At 39.9% G+C, this 18,082-nt stretch overlaps 1 protein-coding gene across 2 annotated transcripts in view; it reads right to left on the reverse strand.

The window, feature by feature from the left end:
- The window catches only part of SCNN1G (sodium channel epithelial 1 subunit gamma), a 1,228,370-nt gene that overhangs the window by 88,576 nt on the left and 1,121,712 nt on the right, over positions 1-18,082 (reverse strand). For both annotated transcript variants that reach the window (XM_044089818.1, XM_044089817.1), the window contains one exon: positions 14,796-14,871. In XM_044089818.1, the coding sequence (XP_043945753.1) occupies positions 14,796-14,871 (76 nt within the window). The remainder of the gene's footprint in view (positions 1-14,795; positions 14,872-18,082) is intronic.

Consider the following 18,082-nt stretch of genomic DNA (forward strand, 5'->3'; position numbering starts at 1 on the left):
CATCCCTCTTATTCATAACATTATTATTATTTTTCCAGTAATAACTCTGCCTAAAACTACATCCATCAAAATTTCTAAACTGAGGGATCACATTATTTATTCTATTCAGAAACACCTTCTGTAATGAATCAACTATTTCCTTTCTTTCACAACTCCTACTTAGAAACATGTCCATAGTTCTCTGACTTTCATTAAAAAAGTCTATGTCCTTACTATATAACTTAAGTCTCAAAAATTCCCCATAGGGTAAGGCGGGCATAAGATGGTAAGGATGGCAATTAGAACCATGTAGGCACCATTTGTCACTCAGTACTGCTCCCCATCTGGTGTACTGAGTGCTAGATTGAAGACCAAAACAATCCTAAGGGGGAGTACAAGGTACTAACACCATCCTAAGGGGAAACACAAGGTACTAACACCATACATCTGCACACGTACTACGTGACAGTCAAAAAAAGGGGGGGGGGTCAATTTTCTGTTTTGGAGCGCCTTCCCTCCTGAAAAGAGATAGGTCCAAATGCACATCCATTATACTGCATATCCTCTAATTCATGAGAAGAGCAACACATTAATTAAAAAAGGAAAAATGGATTCACCTATCATGCCCCCTTACAGCTTGTACCCATGGCAGCTACCATGTTCACCGCACCCAAGCTAAGCTTTTGGTGTTAGGAAAATAAATCAAATCCTGCACCACAGCTTACAGCAGGTATAAAAATTAACAGAGGTAAAACTCAAAGATATTGGGGACCTACAGACACTGGATCCTACCCAGTTCGGCTTTGTTAAGGGCAGATCCTGCCTCTTAAACCTGGTCGATTTCTCTGAAACAGTCACCAAGGCCATTGATGAGGGGAGTGTGGTCCACACAACCTACCTGGACCTCGCAAAAGCCTTCGATACAATACCCCACCGGGCATTATAGATAAGCTCACCAGCTTAAATATAAACCCCTATGTCACTAGATGGGTTGCAAACTGGCTCAAGGACAGAACCCACATGGTTAGAATTGCTGGAGCCATGTCAGACTCCAAACCAGTTACAAGTGGCGTCCCACAAGGCTCAGTCCTGGGACCTCTCTTGTTCGGTATATATTTCTCGGAGGTACAGGCCAACACGGAAGGAATGTGGCTGACCAAGTTCACAGATGACTGCAAACTGGGCGCCATAATCGACTCTCTAGCCGACACAAGCATCCTCCAAAAGGGCCTCATAGAAACAGACAACTGGTGCCAGAGCCATGGCCTCAAGCTAAACGCCAAAAAGTGTATAGTCATCCCCTTTGGTAAAAACAAAGTGCCCACAAATTACCACATAGGTGGTAATCCATTAAGTACAGAAGAAGTAATTAGGGACCTGGGGACCCAAGTTGATAGCAATCTCTCATTTGACAACCACGTGGCCAAAGTGGTTAGAAAAACATTTTATATAGCCCACCTAATCATGAAGAGATTCACATCTAGATCAGGGGAGGTCATCGTGCCTCATTACTCATCCCTCATCAGGCCCTTAATTAAGTACAATGTCCCTTTTGGGATGTACCTTACCAGACACCTGCGGCAACTGGAAAGACCCCAAAAGTACCTCACCAAGAGGATCAAAGGGCTCAAACAGATGCCATATGCTGCCCGGTTAAAGAAACTCCAGCTCTACTCAGTGGAATACCGCCTGCTCAGAGGCGATCTGTGCCTGACCTATAAGGCCGTGTCCAACCCAGAAGTAATGGACATGCTGCACCTCAGAAAATCCAAATTCCATCGAGCTACACGCTCGAGAGACTTGAACCTCAGCACTGAAATAAATAGGACATCCTGGAGGGACAAATTAATAACCCAGAGGCTCCCTTCACTCTGGAATAAAATCCCAGTCCAGGTTAGGCAGAGTCCCTCATTGACTCTCTTCAAGAGGAATCTTGACAAGTGGATGGGAGATCGTAGGTTTACCCCGGGTATCACTTCTGTGTCACTGTTAGACAGATGCACAGTATACTAACCTCGAAAAAGGGCATAGCAAAATTAATTTAAAATGGGTGGCGAAAGCCAAACACACTCTGGCTAGGCTTATAAATGCCCTAGGGCAGATAGCCTAGTATGAACCTATGAACTTATGAACATGAAAAAATGTAATTAAAAAAAAAAAGATAATCTGCAACAATTTTGGCACTTACAAATCCTAAGACTACCATTCTAAATGCTAAGCAACACTACTATACTAGTCCACAGGAAAGCCACAGTAAAACTCCAAAACAGTTTTGGTCAACAGTCAAACTTACAAAGCTTGGTAAAAAATCACAACCTTGCTTTTCACAGATGAAAACAGTACACAGATTTAATTTATTGTACATAAATATTGCTAACTCCCTTAATAAACCCAGTGCACCCAACACATCAGTACATGATACGGACACAGTTACTAAATTCTCGGTGACTGCATCAACTACCACAACAAATTAAAAAAAGTATTCAAACGTAAACCCACCTATCTTGCAGCTAATAACCTAACAAGCAGAATAACTCAAAATAGCTGCAGAAGCCATTGTACAACCAGTATTTAAACTTATAAATCTTTCTTTTTCAAGAAGGTCCAGTCTCCTATTTTATTTCCTTACATAAATGTGGCATATCACTTGAACTAGGAAACATCAGATCTATAACCATCCCTCCCGTCCTTGTCTAAAATACTTGAAAATGTGTTCATCTACAGTTGGACAACTACCTAACAGAGAACAAACTACTTATCTATAACATGACATGAATTTAAGCCAGGCCTTGGCATAGAAACATCATTATTAAATTTCATAAACTATCTCCATGAAGGTTAAATTCAAGAGGAAATGATTGCATCCCTATTTTTAGAACTTTCCAAAGCATTTGATACAGTTTCACATGGAGTACTATTACTTAGATTCAAGAAAATGGGTCTCACGGCAATACAGTCAACTGGTTTAAAAGCTGCCTCTGCCATAGAATACAGTATGTAAACCCAGCTGATGAGCTGTCCAGTTTGCAACAAGTAACATTAGGTGCGTCAAAACATTCAGTATTAGGACCTTTATTTTTTATTAAATTTATAAATACAATGCATACAGTCTCTCACCCAGCAAATCTAATTCAATATGCAAATGACTCAACACCAATAGGTACTTCCTGAAACAGCTCCAAGATGAGCTGCATGCAGCATTTCTTTACAAAAAATGGAAACAAGCTAGAACAATCTAAACTACTCCTAAATCCAAATAAAACTGAAATGATAGTATTTTCACCTCAAACCATACAATAAAGTACTGTTAAACTATATGAAAATGGTTGTTTATGCAGTTTTCAAAATTATTACCATGATGAGAATCACTATAAGACTTTTTAAGTATAATTGTATTCAATATCTTTATACAAAATAGGCCAATAAACTTGCAAAAAAAATATTTTCAGGTTCTTGACTCTCTACTTGTCAAATGACTTTCATCTCACATTAATACTTCTATAAAGATAAAGCACATCATTCACATGTGACATCCAGTTTCAATTAGAAATATCTTCTATGGCTATGTGCTATACACAGCTATGTACTTTAAAACAACAGCTAATGAATCAAATGCATAAGAAATTAACTTTACTGAACTGATTTCACAACATACAGTCCAGTTACTGGAGTGATTTTTCAACTAACCAGCTGGTATCCAAGTACAGTAATGACTGTCCTGTTTCATGCCAACACCACTCTCCTAGGTAGCATTAAGAACGGTACACTGCAACAACTTAGAAGACAGTTCACTGATCAGTTCAAGTTTTGTCTCAACATTTGCAGACGTTACCATACTGTAGAATGACTAACTGAAGACAATGTCGGGCAGCTTCTTTTTAGACATATTCACTTATTCTGGTGGTTTCAGCAGATGTTTTCAGTTTCATTTGTATAGTACCATATTAACCTGTTGCAGATTGTAAGACCTCTGGCTTGGATATTGAGGTATCACAGTTGATTGAATCTGCAAATTCAAATCAGTTCTCTGATCCAGTAGAACTCTGGCCCTATTTTCTTCCTTGGGTAATAACAAATGTTGTGCTCCTCTCTCATGAAACTGCTTCTACTTCAGCTATCTTCAACGTAAAGGCTATGCTGCTTGCGTTCTGCTTTCTAGTACCAACAATGAAAATGGTGCAGGAAGCTTCATTCTAAGCTTCTACCCCCTCAATAATTGAGATGGTGAAAATCTTACAAACTGTAAAGTTGTGCTCCTGCTGTCCAATAACTGTCCATTTGACTTAATGGACCACATTTTTTGAGAATACACTTTACAGTTTAATTCATGTACTCATCTTACCCATTAGCTTGTAATACCATGGAGGTGATGTAACATATTCAACTTCATAAACTCTGGAAACATTTTGAATTCCTGGCACTTAGCCTGTATATGTATGCATTTTTGTGTGTATGTAAATCAAAGCTAGAAAGCAGAGTTAACATCTCATTAAATTCTGATGTCACCTTAGTTAAAGCTGGGAGATGATTTATTTTAATGAGACAGCAACATTTTTCAAGTGTGTGTGTGTGTGTGTGTGTGTCTGTGTTAATTTCTTCTTCTCTCTGTCCACAGGGTATTCACAACAGCTATATTTCTCTGCAGCTGAGCGTCGCTTCAGTCATGTGTCCCCAACCAAATGTCCCAGAGAGAAATGTCTCTCTGCCTAGACATCTGAACCTCGATCTTTGCAATTGTTGATCAACTGTTTTACTGACCAGACTGTATTGACAAAACACCTGCTGACTATCTGACTATTCCTGCAGCTGACTTATGTGAAGGTTCCAATATAAACATATACAGATAGATAGAGAGAGAGAGACAGAGACAGAAGAGTAAACTCCTACTTGGCAACCTCTGCTTGACCTACAAGAGTGTAAAAGACCGATCTTATGTGACCTATTCATAAAACTCATAATACCATCAATACCTGCATTGTGGACCTTAACTTATAATATTAATATAACCTGTCGGTGAGACAGAAATATCGACCAATGGATCCCCTAGCTATAGAATAAGTTCCCATTCTGAGTAGGTGGGGATCCATAAAATCAGTCATAGGTTGTCATCTCTGGCTCTTATAAACAGAGACAAAGCAAGATGTGGGAATTGCAGCAGCTAGGATCCAAATGGTAGGAATATATGAACCAAAGATATCACAGACTTGTATCATCTGTTCTTTTCTGATTATATTGTCATGGTGGGCCAATTCATGACACCTCTGACATTCTCTTTACAAGTGGGCATTACTACATGTGATTCATGTGCCTTCATACATCCGATTCTTATTTGTGAAGGAATGATAATTTCCTTTTCATTAAACAAAAAAGCAACTGAGTTCCTCTCTGAATGTACAGTATGACTTAAGTTAGTGGATGAAATTGTTTTCCACTGTCTGTCTGCCCTGTAACTTTAGCTTCATGTAAAAAATGCATGTATTTTTGTATTATCTTTCATGGTAGCTTTCAGTTCTTGCAACTTCTCAGTTGTAACTGTATTTGTGTCGTGATCCACAGGACTTAAACTACATTTGTTTGTTTATTTAAACTTGTTTACCAGAGCAGTACACTTACCTCAGTAAACTGTTTGCAATTATAGTCCAGGTGAAAACATTAAAAAAGAAATGAAAACATTTACATACTCATAAAAACTTAACATTTGAGCAGAGAACATTTACAGTAGTAAAAACAAATGCAGATGCATTGCAGTTTGAGTTTAGATAATTTGGAAGGCAGATGAAGGGCAGATGTACAAGGTGAGAGTTTCATGTGGCCTGTGGTGACGTGCTTGCAATTTATGATGGGAGCATTTTTTATTTGAGCTCTGAAAGTGGGGAAAAGGGACACTTACGTAGGTAGGGAATGTTTCCAAGAGTTTAGGTGTAAGAATGGAGAAGGAGTGGTTAGAAGAGTGAGGTTTGGTTTGGGGTGCCTAGAGTGAAGCAATATTTTTTTTAGAGATTACAGAGGTTGTAGGTGGTCAACATAATTTGGAGATTTGCAGGAAAAGGCAGACAGGAGTCTTTGTAGGAGTTTTTAAAGGAGAGAACCCCACAGCAGACTGAATTGGTAGTTGACAGGTAACCACCTGACGTTGTCAAAGGTAGCACAATGGTGTTCTTGTGGGGGGAGGGTTTAGAAAAGTATAAGCAAATGTTATTTTTAGTAGGCTGTAGAACGGCTGATTTTTTTTGAGGCAGTGGAAATGCCACATGTGAATTATGTTAAGAATACCTCTTTGTGTATTGTAGCTCTTGTTGGACCGGATAGAAATGGGGAGATTCTTATGTACCAGAATCGCTAAGAGCTGTACTTCCTTAGTCTTTTAAAAATATAGTACTAAGCCAAAATATTTAAAAGAAGTAATGGTGTCTATTTAGGTCCCATTAAGGTCTTTGATGGTGAGGGTTGTTTGTTTTTCAGTTTTTGCTGATTCCAAATAACATGCTTTTGGTTTTGGAGAGGTTCAGAAGAAGCTTATGGTCATTTAGTCAGGAATTAATGGAGGTCTTTTTCAAGCTGGGTTTGCATTGTTGAATGTGAGGGGTTAGACTGAAGTATTACCAAATTTTCTATGTAGAGTCAGCGTAAGGTTTTGGAAGTCAGAAGGAAGTTTAATAATGAAATCTGAGAACAGCACAGAGGTGAATATGGATCCTTGTGTCTCACCGTTCGAGAGAGGGATTGGATCTGATATGGATTTGGTAAGTTTCACAGCCCCCACGCTAAAGGATAACAAGTGTCCAAGATGCAGGAACCGCATTCTCTGAGCACCTACAAGGATGCATAGATCATGCCATCCCTAGCAAAACCAAGACTCACTCCCCTAAGAGAAGGAAATCAGTCTGGTGGACCCCTGCCATAAACAGGCTATACAATAGAAGGAGGAAACTAGTTCAGAAAAAAAGCAAATTCCAAGAAGGAAAGGCATCCCTGATCAGTATCAGTAAGAAACTAAGGTCCCTCATAAAATCCTCCAAGGCTAACTTCGAAAGAAAAATAGCCAAGGATTCGAAAGTTAACCACAAAGCCTTCTTTAGCTATGTCAAGAATCTAAGTGGCAACTCACAGATATGCTCTAAGCTAGTGCAAAATAGCACAAAATATACTGAACCCACGGATATTGCCAACATCCTGGCAGATAGAGTCAGTGTAAACTTCACCCCCCTCTCACCTCCAAAAGGGCCCACAACAATACCGGAAAAGTGTAGTGTCCTGGAAATCACAGATGCACAGGTGAAAGCAGCCCTTTCAAAAGCCAAAAGCACAGTGTCAATGGGGCCAGATGGTGTCCCAGGCTGCGTCTTGCACGAACTACAGAACAAACTAATCCCCAACCTAAACACACTGTTCAACCTCAGCCTCTCCACAGGTTACGTGCCCATAGAATGGCGCACAGCAATGGTTATTTCGCTCCACAAAGGAGGGGCCACAACTGACCCTGGTAACTATCTCCCCATAAGCCTGACTAGCCTGGTCTGCAAGGCTATGGAGCGCATCATCATGGAATTCATTAACAAAGACATTGGGAACCTCCAAACACTTGACCCGACCCAGTTCGGCTTTGTTAAGGGCAAATCATGCCTACTAAACCTGGTTGACTTCTTCGAGACAGTCACCAAGGCCATAGATGAGGGAAAGGTAGTTCACACAGCCTACCATGACCTTGCCAAGGCCTTTGACACCATTCCCCACTCGGGAATTATAGAAAAACTCACCAGCCTGAACATAAACCCCTACGTCACAAGATGGGTTGTCAACTAGCTTACAGACAGAACTCACACGGTAAGAATAACGGGCTCCAGGTCCGACTCTAAAGCAGTCACAAGTGGTGTCCCATAAGGCTTGGTCCTGGGACCCCTACTGTTCAGCATACACGTCTCAGAAGTACAGGCAAACACAGGAGGACTATGGCTAACCAAGTTTGCCGATGACTGCAAACTGGGAGCCATAATAGACTCTCCGGCTGACACGGACATTCTCCAAAAGGGCCTTACTGAGATGGACACCTGGTGTCAAAGTCATGGTCTCAATCTAAATGCCAAAAAATGCATAGTCATCCCATTTGGGAAAAACAAAACACCCATGAATTACCGCATAGGTGGCAACCCCTTAATACAGAAGAGGTAATAAGAGATCTGGGGACCGAGGTAGATAGTAATCTCTCCTTTGACAATCATATTGCCAGAGTAGTTAGGAAATCCTTCTATGTAGCCCATCTAATTACTAAAGGGTTCGCATCCAGAAATAATGAGGTTATAGTGCCCCTCTACTCGTCACTCATCAGACCCATCATAGAGTACAATGCCCCATTTGGGATTTACCTCACAAGACACTTCCAACAGCTGGAAAGGCCACAAAAGTACCTCACCAAGAGGATTACTGGCCTCAAACATATATCCCATGCAGCCCAACTGGAAAAACTCCAGCTGTACTCAGTCGCATATCCCTTACTCAGAGGTGATCTCTGCCTGACTTACAAAGCCATGTCCAACTCAGAATTGATGGACATGCTCAACCTAAAGAAATCCAAGTAACTAGTGAGCTAAACCTTGCCACAACAATAAATAGAACATGCTGGAGGGATAGATCCCTGTCACAGAGACTCCCCATGCTTTGGAACAAAATTCCTAACTACATTAGGCAGAGCCCCTCACTAACACTCCAAGAGAAACCTTGACGAGTGGATGGGTAACAGAAAATACACCCCTGGGATCACTTCATTGGCTCTTCTTGACAGAGGCTCAGTTAATTAATCAATGGGGCGGCGAAAGCTGACACACTCTGGCTAGGCTTATAAATGCCCTCAGGCAGATAGCCTAGTACCTACCTATGAACTTATGGATATTTTGATTGTGAAAGATCAGTTAGGGAGGAAGTCTAAGAACCAGGTGACTGTGTTGGTGCTAATACCAGTTTCTTAAAGTGAGTGTAGGAGGAGATGGTGGTTAATCTGATCAAATACTTTTGTAAGGTCACTAAAGAGTTCCAATGAAATGTTGCCTTTATCCATATTGCAAATGATCTTGTTGGTTAGGGACCATAGTGATGTCACTGCGCTCTGACCTGTCTAAACATCATTTTAAGTGTGAAGAGATGATATTGCTGGGTATATGTATAAAGTTTAATGTAGATAATTTTGTCAAGCATTTCTCAAGGGTAGGAAAATGGAAACAATGTAAAACATCTTTCTTGCATTTATTTAAACAGTAGTTTCGCTCAACATATCAGCAAGTGCGCTAACTTTTCTTGTTTGTGAGGTACTCCCGCATCATAAATTTGAAGAGTCAGCAGTATTCTCTGTATCTTGGCTGGTGTTTTACGTGATTTTTTTTTGAAAATGCCATATAATGGTTTGTGGTCTGTTTCAACTTTAATATGTTTCCCATACATATAGTAATGAAATTTCTGACAACTAAATAGCAACCATTTCTTTCTTTATCTGCTTATATCTTCAAGGCTGGTCAAACAGGACAATGTACTTAAGCTGGTCCATCTTCAAATCACCACAGGAAAAATCCAATACCACTTCCTTGCAAGCTATAGATCCCCCTCTATGACCCAGGAAACCCATACCATGTATTTAAACTTATTAGAAACACTAACCATCCAACCCAATACCATATTCATGGGTGACTCTAATTACCCCACTATTAACTGGGATTCCTATATGCACAGAGATTCCTGGATTTTGTAAATACAAACTCCCTGGACCAGATAGTCAATACACCAACCAGGGGTACAACCATACTGGATCTGGTCCTCACTAATATGGGAGAGTGCAGCACACCCCCTATTGTAATGCCTTCCGTGGTAAGGTCAGACCACAAAATGGTCTCCACTGAAGTAAAAATAAAACATGAACCCCCAGCTAAACCGGGAATATTCAGGAACTATTCTAAGGCTCACCTCCTACTATTAAGTGCGAACCTGGCAAAATTTCACCCTGAGAATACTTCTGCCTATCCAGAACTGTTCACAGAAACCCTGTACAAGCATGTCAATAGCTGCATAGAGGCAGTTGTACCCACCAGGAAGAAGTACAGAACTAACTCAAAAAAAACAAACAACCCTGGTGGAATCACAAAATCAATCGGATGTATAACAGGAAGAAGAAAATCATGGCAAAAATTAGGAGGTGCAGCACCCAGCAGGATAAAAGCGCTCTCATTAAACTAAACAAACTCAGTGGACAAATAAAGTCTACCAAAGCCAAATTTGAGGTACGTTTGGCCTCCCAGGCCAAAGGCAACCACAAAGCATTCTTTAGCTATGTCCGTAACCTCAAAGGCAATACACAACTGTGTGCAGAGTGCATTGTAAATGGAGCCACCTCTACTGAGCCCGAAGATATAGCAAACCTCCTGGCTAATAAATTCATCTCCAACTATACTCCCCCCCCCTTAACCTTCCCTCAGGAAATATCATCAACTATAACTACCCCTAATATCACTAGGGAACAGGTCCTTAATGCTCTCTCTAAGACCAAGAACACTGTATCAATGGGCCCAGACAATATCCCAGGATGCCTTCTAAATAGTATGAAACATGACCTATCTTTGCTTCTGGAATTACTATTTAACTGTAGCCTCTAAACAGGCTTTATGCTTCATGAATGGAGAAAGGCAACAGTCATCCCTCTGCACAAAGGTGGGCCATCTACAGACCCTGGAAACTACAGACCCATAAGCCTCACTAGTCTTATATGTAAAGCCATGGAAAGAATCATGGAGATGATCAGTATTGATATAGTTAACCTCCAAACACTGGACCCAACTCAGTTTGTTTTCGTCAAGGGCAGATCATGCCTACTCAACCTGGTGGACTTCTTTGAGAAGGTCACCAAAGCAATGGATGAGGACAAAATCGTTCACACTGCCTACCTTGACCTGGCCAAGGCATCTGACACAATACCCCACTCAGGCATTGTTGACAAACTCAAGAGGTTAGGTACAAACCTGTATGTCACCCAGTGGATAGCCAACTGGCTCACAGACAAGACCCAGGAAGTTAGAATTGGGGAGTCCACCTCTACAAAGAGGCCAGTCACAAGTGGCATACCTCAGGGATCAATCCTTGGACTGCTCCTTTTTTGGCATTTACTTCTTAGAAGTCAAGACCAATGTCAATGGTCTCTGTCTGACTAGATTTGCAGATGATTGCAAATTAGGAGCTATTACTGAATATCACACTGACACAAATGTTCTCCAGGAGGGGCTGACACAGACAAACAACTGATGTCAGTGTCATGGACTAAAACTAAATGCCAAGGAATTCATAACAGTTTCCTTTAGGTATTCTTCCATCCATGGTAACTATAATATTGACAAAACACCCCTTAGAGTTGACCCAGTAGTCTGGGACTTAGGGACACACACAGATAGTAATCTAGCCTTTGATCATCATGTGTCTACAGTGGTGAGGAAATCATTCGTTGTTGCCCAACTTATAAACAAAGATATGGCATCTAAGTCCAAGGAAGTCATCGTCCACTGTATTTGGCATTCATCAGACCTATCATTGAGTACAATGCCCCTTTGGTATATACCTAACCAGGCATATCCAACAACTGGAATATCCACAGAGGTTCCTCACTAAAGAAAATACAGGGCGTAAGTAATATCTCCTTTGCAGACCGCCTCAGGGCCCTATCCCTGTATTCTGTCACCTACAGGCTTTTGAGGGGAGATCTATGCCTGGCATTGTCAGACCCATCATTGTCAGACCCCACTCTGATGGACCTACTGCATATCCACAAAACAAACAGTACCAGAACTAACCGTTCTAAAGACTTAAAACTTGCCTGTGATATAAACAGGACCTGCTGGAGAGATAAATATGTATCCCAGAGACTACCCCATCTATGGAACAGGCTCCCCATCCATGTGAAGTAGAGTTCCTCCCTAATCCAATTCAAGTGCAACCTGGACAACTGGATGGGAATCCGGAAAGTCATCCCTGGTTTAGCACCTGTGTCTCTGATGCAAACAGGTAATCTGTAAATGGTTCATCTCCCAGGCCCATGCTTACACTTATCAAGGGTATCATAACTTCTCAGAGATTTGGGATGCTTGGCTAGGCTTAAAAAGGCCCTTGTGGTCGTTAGCCTAGTAAACACCTATGAACCTATCGGTTTGCAAATCTGTCATAACACTTGATGCACAGGCAAGAGGTCTGCATTCCTGCAGTTACAATGCTCCTATCCTAGTCCTTTCAGGTTTTCATGTCCTGCTACATAACTGGTAAGGCTACTTCATAACATTTAAGTGCTGCCATAATACCTACAAAGCTTTTTAGTAGTTCCAAGCTTATAGCTTGATCCTTTTACCAACTATAGACTGCATCATTCTCAATCAGTTTTCTCTGGGGTACAGTTATATCTTTTTTAACCACAACTATCACGCAGACACACTGTCTGCTCTTTTCTGACCAGGTTACAGTTTGTCCATATTTATGAGTCCATACTCTCTGGGGCCCACTGCCTTAACTCGGTGCAGGTCATATCTCTTTACTCTTGTACAATGAAGCACCATTTCTCCAAGGGTTGTAGCATGCACCAGTGAATGGGGAATAAAGTGGCCAAAGAATGCTGATCATACTCAGGCCAGTTCCGTAGCTGGCATAGGTGTGTAAGAGGAAGCCTTACTTCCGTGAACATGTTAGTCCTCTCAATGGTCACTATGCATTATGACTTGGGGACTAGAGCTGTTCCCTTGAGATGAAGATGCTACCCAGCAATCCCCCCATACATCTATCCTTGCTTCATACCATTCTCCTGCTCTTCCAGGCTTTACCTGGAAAGAGGCAATGACCAATCTCATCCCATTCCTTACACAGGCAAGCAGACACCTGCCCATTATTCCTCACTCTTTTTATTTATCATTTCAAGACTTCAGATATCTGGCAGTAATGTAGCAATATGACTTGATCTCTCAACTCTTTACTAGACTAAGAAGATTCCAAAAGAATCGGTCCAAGGATGCCTGGTCAGGATCTCATTTCATTTAGCTGAAGGCTTACAAAAGGAGTTTGCTTTTCTGTAAAGCACATACACGCAGCCTGGCTGTTTCCAATGGTTACACATATGGCACCCATGAGGACCGACTCTACAGGGGAAAGTCACAAGAATCCTTCTTCTTTTGTATATACCAATTAGGTATTTCTGAAGACAAATAATGGGGGGGGGCAGATGGTTACTTCATAGTGGCTTTCATTAGTTTTAAGGATTCTATGAAGGAAGAATCTGGAGTAGGGAATATTTGCTGCATGGAGAAGACTCACTGTCTTTATTTCTCTCAGACATAGGGTTCATCTGGTCCTTTGATACCCACAGGATCCTGGTGGAGGCCCTTCTTCTGTTAGTCCTGGGAAAAACAGAAACAAGCTTGTGCTTGTTCATCAATATGAGGTCAAGTATGTGGTTGATTGGCACCTGGTGCTGGGCAGGTGGGGATATAGAACTTAAGCTAGTGGCAGCACTAGAACATGGGCATAGCTGGCACCAAGCCATAAGGCAATGCTCCTTCTTAAAGGTGCTATTCCAAACCTGTATGAATATGTTATAACATTCTTTAAGCACCTGGTTGAAGCTAAAGGTTTTAACCATGCACCTGAGAATGGTAAGTTATGGTGGACCATTCTCTACCTGTAATTGGACCATGATGGCTTATTAGGAGACCCAAAAGTCTTTGGAAATCAATTACTACCATAATTAACAGGCTGTTTCTTAGAAACAGGCCAGTCACATGCACATGCTAGTAATCAAATGAGAGCTCAGACATTAATGCAGTTCAGGATCCACCCCACCAAGGTAAAAGCCTTGGATCTTCTTCCTCCAATCTCCTTGTGACCTACTGATGTGAAGAATAACTGGGAGCCCCAGCGCTTGCTAGACAGAGACAAGCTTACACCCTTGGAACACCTGTTCCAGAAAAAGACTTACTTTCAAGAGGACTTGCCAGAGGTCTACATTCTGATTCCTTGACAGGGTGTACACATAACACCATCTCAATAATCCCTGGGTGAGGAACCTTGAACCACCATCGTCCTCCTTGTAGTGAGTTACATCAGTAACTTCTCCACAAGTAGGCAGATTGAATTTGGCACTTATAAGAGTACTTCACCTTACAATACTCTTCAAAGCAGTAGAGACAATTATTTTGTATCTATCTATCTATCTATCTATCTATCTATCTATTTGCATTTTTTGAGAACAGTACAGTAGTGATGTACATGGATCTTTTTCAGACTCAACCCAGGAGCACTGTCCTTACTCTCAGTCACATTGTAGGCAAAGAGATGTTGAGGGAAGCAAACCCAGGACTGCAGGAAGCAGCTTGTTAACAGCTCATTGCCTTAATCTTCTGTACTGTCAGACTAGATCCTCAGAGTTAAATGTTTTAGTGCTTCTGCATGCTTTGGCTCTTTAAATGTCAGCCACAATGATACTTGAAATGTTTATTTTTAGGCATCAGATATGGGAACTTTTGAGTGATAACAATCAAGGTCAGTATCTGAGATGTGCAAGTTGCAGAAAAAAAGAACTCAGGGTGAACTAGCAGATTCATGAGCTAGGCATGCTCTCCTGTTGTGGACACTGACATCATGGCACATACTGGAACAGAAAGTGCATGCTATGAAGCACTTAGTCGTTAGAGAAAGATTGCCATAGTGGAATAGAAGTGATGAAGAACTTAATCAAAAAGACACCACGGAATAGCCCAATTTCAGAAATGTTATTTTCATAAGTAAAAAAAAATCACTTTTTTCCTACTTACACTGTTTGCAGGACTCTCTGAAAGTGATCTCCAGTTCAAGTCTTGGTAAAAAATTGCCAAATTCACTAAATCATTCCTACAAAATACATAAAAGAAAAATCAGTCTAGGCAAAATTCAACAAATTATTCTCTATGTATTGTTTTTTTGAGTTCACAACTGAATCTATTTCATGAAATAATCTTACTTCATTGCCATACAAATATGGCTTGATTAAGGGCAGTGAAGATGTTTATTACTGACAATTAATTGCTAACCACCCCCTCACAAAGGCTGGAGTACAAAGTTTACATATAGTTGTCAGTCAACATAGAGGGTCCATTATGTCAGCACAACTTTCCTCCTGAAGTATCTCACTTTAATTATAAAAAAATGTATACAACTAGAAAATTTTAAGTATATTTAAAGGAGTTTATGTCAGATTATTGAGCTTTTGAAAACTCAAACTTCATATCATTGAGGCAATATGTTCCACTTTCTGAAAACTTGAATAAAACAAAACAACCAAAATCTACCCTTTGTACTGGGGCAGGCCATCCTGTGCCTCCCACCCCCCCAAAAAAAAGTTATATATACTAACTCTGAGATGACACTACAGTGGGGGAAAAATAAATTATCTAATCCCCACTGTACTGCCCTCTCCATATAAATGCTTTGAGTTTTTAGAAAATTGCACGTATAGTCTCAACCATATGAAGTTTGAGTTTATAAAAACTCAATCTTCTGACATAAACCATTTAAATATATTTATATGCAATCACTCAAGAAACTGAATTCTTCTGCTTGTTTGCCAACTATAGCATCCATACCACTCACAACTGTCTAGAATTTCAAACAATGTCCAAAATTTTGTCTCTTATTGTTTGGTCTGTTCCTCATAAAATTTGTGTTTTTCTAGCAAATCATTGAGGATTTAACTCACCAAATAATAGCAAAACAGTTAAGTTTCAGAATTTGTACCCTTCAGAAAGATCATGCTAATACAAAACTGTTATTTTAGCAATGTTCTAAGTTTAAAAAAACAATGTTTAAAATTATCTCTGATTTTGGGTCTTTGTCCCCTAATTAATTAGGCTTTGTTCAGAATTCTTGCACTAAGAGATAGAGAAGTATGTTGGTACTCTCAAGCCTATGGGTTCAGATACTTCTCTTTTCTTGGGGAAGCAAGAAGAGGGACCATTGCACGACTTTTTGGATTTAGACCAACTGCAGTACTTTTGGAGGAGGTAGTTTTCTAATGATTCCTCCCTACTTTTGATAGTTCTCTGATTAAACAAAGAACACTGGGCACAACTGAGCATATTGTCTTCTAAACATAAGTGAAAAAAATTAATGCTTACGGAAATCCCTGTGTGGAATGTGTTACCTACAGTGGAAAGCAGTTGCTAACTTTAACAGGAAATCCTTGCATGGAATTTGTTTTCTACAGCTGATACAGTTGTTAAGTTTAGTACCCGACATCTACAATGTCAAAAACAATATTGAAAGATAAGAAGGCTCCCTTACAACATACTTATCTGTAAACTCTGTCTTCAGGGTGACTTGACAGACTGACATGCAAATGACTTTCTCAAGAAGCTCACTGAAATGAGGCATGAAAATCTGAAGTTAGCATAAGGCAACATCCCTTTATATCACTGACACCTTGGCATCAGCAGAGATGGAAGTCCACCGAGTCTTGAGGAAGAAGGTGAAACTTTGGTATTCAGGTTAACCATTTGATTTTTGAAGACAAGAATCCTGAGAGTCAATAATGCAATAGTGAACTTGTGAAGAACATCACTCTGTTCATAAGCATAGGATCACAGAGTTTGGGACAATCTCTAGCCAAGTGTTCAAACTGACAGCATACCTAGTATTTGTCTCTAGAGGGTTTATGAACAGTCTTATTTGATTCATCATCTTTCTGCTTCACAGACTGTAATATTTGTTTGATCTGTTTCTTAAGACCATTACAGTTTGTTAGAACATTTGATTTCTGCAGCTTTTCTTCCTGGTACACTTTTTGTTTTCTCATATCCCCCTGGTTCTTTTTTGTCACTGCATATAACTGCACAGTATCTAACTTCTATTTAAGAAGAGAGATGATGTGTTCATTGGCTAGGTCTCTTTCCAACCCCCTTTGACTTTGGACTGACATTGGGTATTGCTTCTGCTGCAGTACAAGACTTCCACAGCAGCAATATCTCGATGCTCTTACCATTTTGTTAAACAAGATGCATCTTAGCTGCTAGATCACTTACTGATTCATTTACAGGGAAACTTTCATTTTCTTAATGCAGGAGGTAAGGCAACAATAGTTATTTTTGTTATTTTTACCCTTTTCATGTTGAGGCTTTGATACCTGTAGGTCTTCCTATGAAGAACTTGTACTGGACACAGATGACAGACTACATTAAGTACATCTGGTGTGCTGTACATCCCCAATTTGACTAAAATTTCTTTCAGCAACCTTGGACTGTGCAATTGTTTCTTCTACTATGACAACAGGCATGTGTCTAGCCTTCTCCACAGGTCTATTAAATTGCATACTTTGAGACTTTCATTCTGCTAACCTCTACATTGGTTACTTTCTTTCCTTAAGAAGTTTAGTGTGAACATCCTTCTGCTTGGGAAAATTAGTTTTGTTTTGCAGGTCTGATACAGCAGTATGACTTTCCTGTAAAAGCTCAAGAAGCAATGGTTAACCAGCATTGTTTTAATATGCTGTTTTCTTCTTGCAAAACTTTACTCTGGATTGTATTTTTAGCATTTTGCACTTAGTCGGCAGTTCTATAAAGCAATAAAATCCCAGAAAGTGGACACAAAATTCTTAAACAACTACCACTGTTTATTCCAAAAGGATACGTGTTTTCATATAAGATTCAAAAGACTTCATCAGATAACAAGCCATTAAACGCTATTTTTATGAGTTAAAGTCACATGACTGAGAAATTTAAATAATCATTAAATTCTTAAAATAACATTGCTACTTCTTAAACTCTGAGCAAGAAATTCAGACAAAGGCTCAAAAATAGGGACAGATTTTAAATATTGTTCCTATAAACTTAGAAAGTTGTTAGAATAACAGGTTTTGCATTACTGTGTAATTTCTGAAGGATATGAAGTCTAAAATTCAAATATCTGTCATTATTTAATATTATTTAGTGACATCAATCCTCAATAATTTGCCAGAAAAAACAGCAAATTTTATGAGGAACAGACCAAAAATATGAGGCAAAAATTTAGACATTTTGCAAAAATCTGTACAGTTGAGAGGTATGGTAACATTCTCATTAAAACAAGTAAT

Source organism: Protopterus annectens, chromosome 12.part0 (genome assembly GCF_019279795.1).
Source record: "Protopterus annectens isolate FY-2018-M chromosome 12.part0, PAN1.0, whole genome shotgun sequence".
In the NCBI taxonomy this organism is placed as follows: Eukaryota; Metazoa; Chordata; order Ceratodontiformes; family Protopteridae; genus Protopterus; species Protopterus annectens.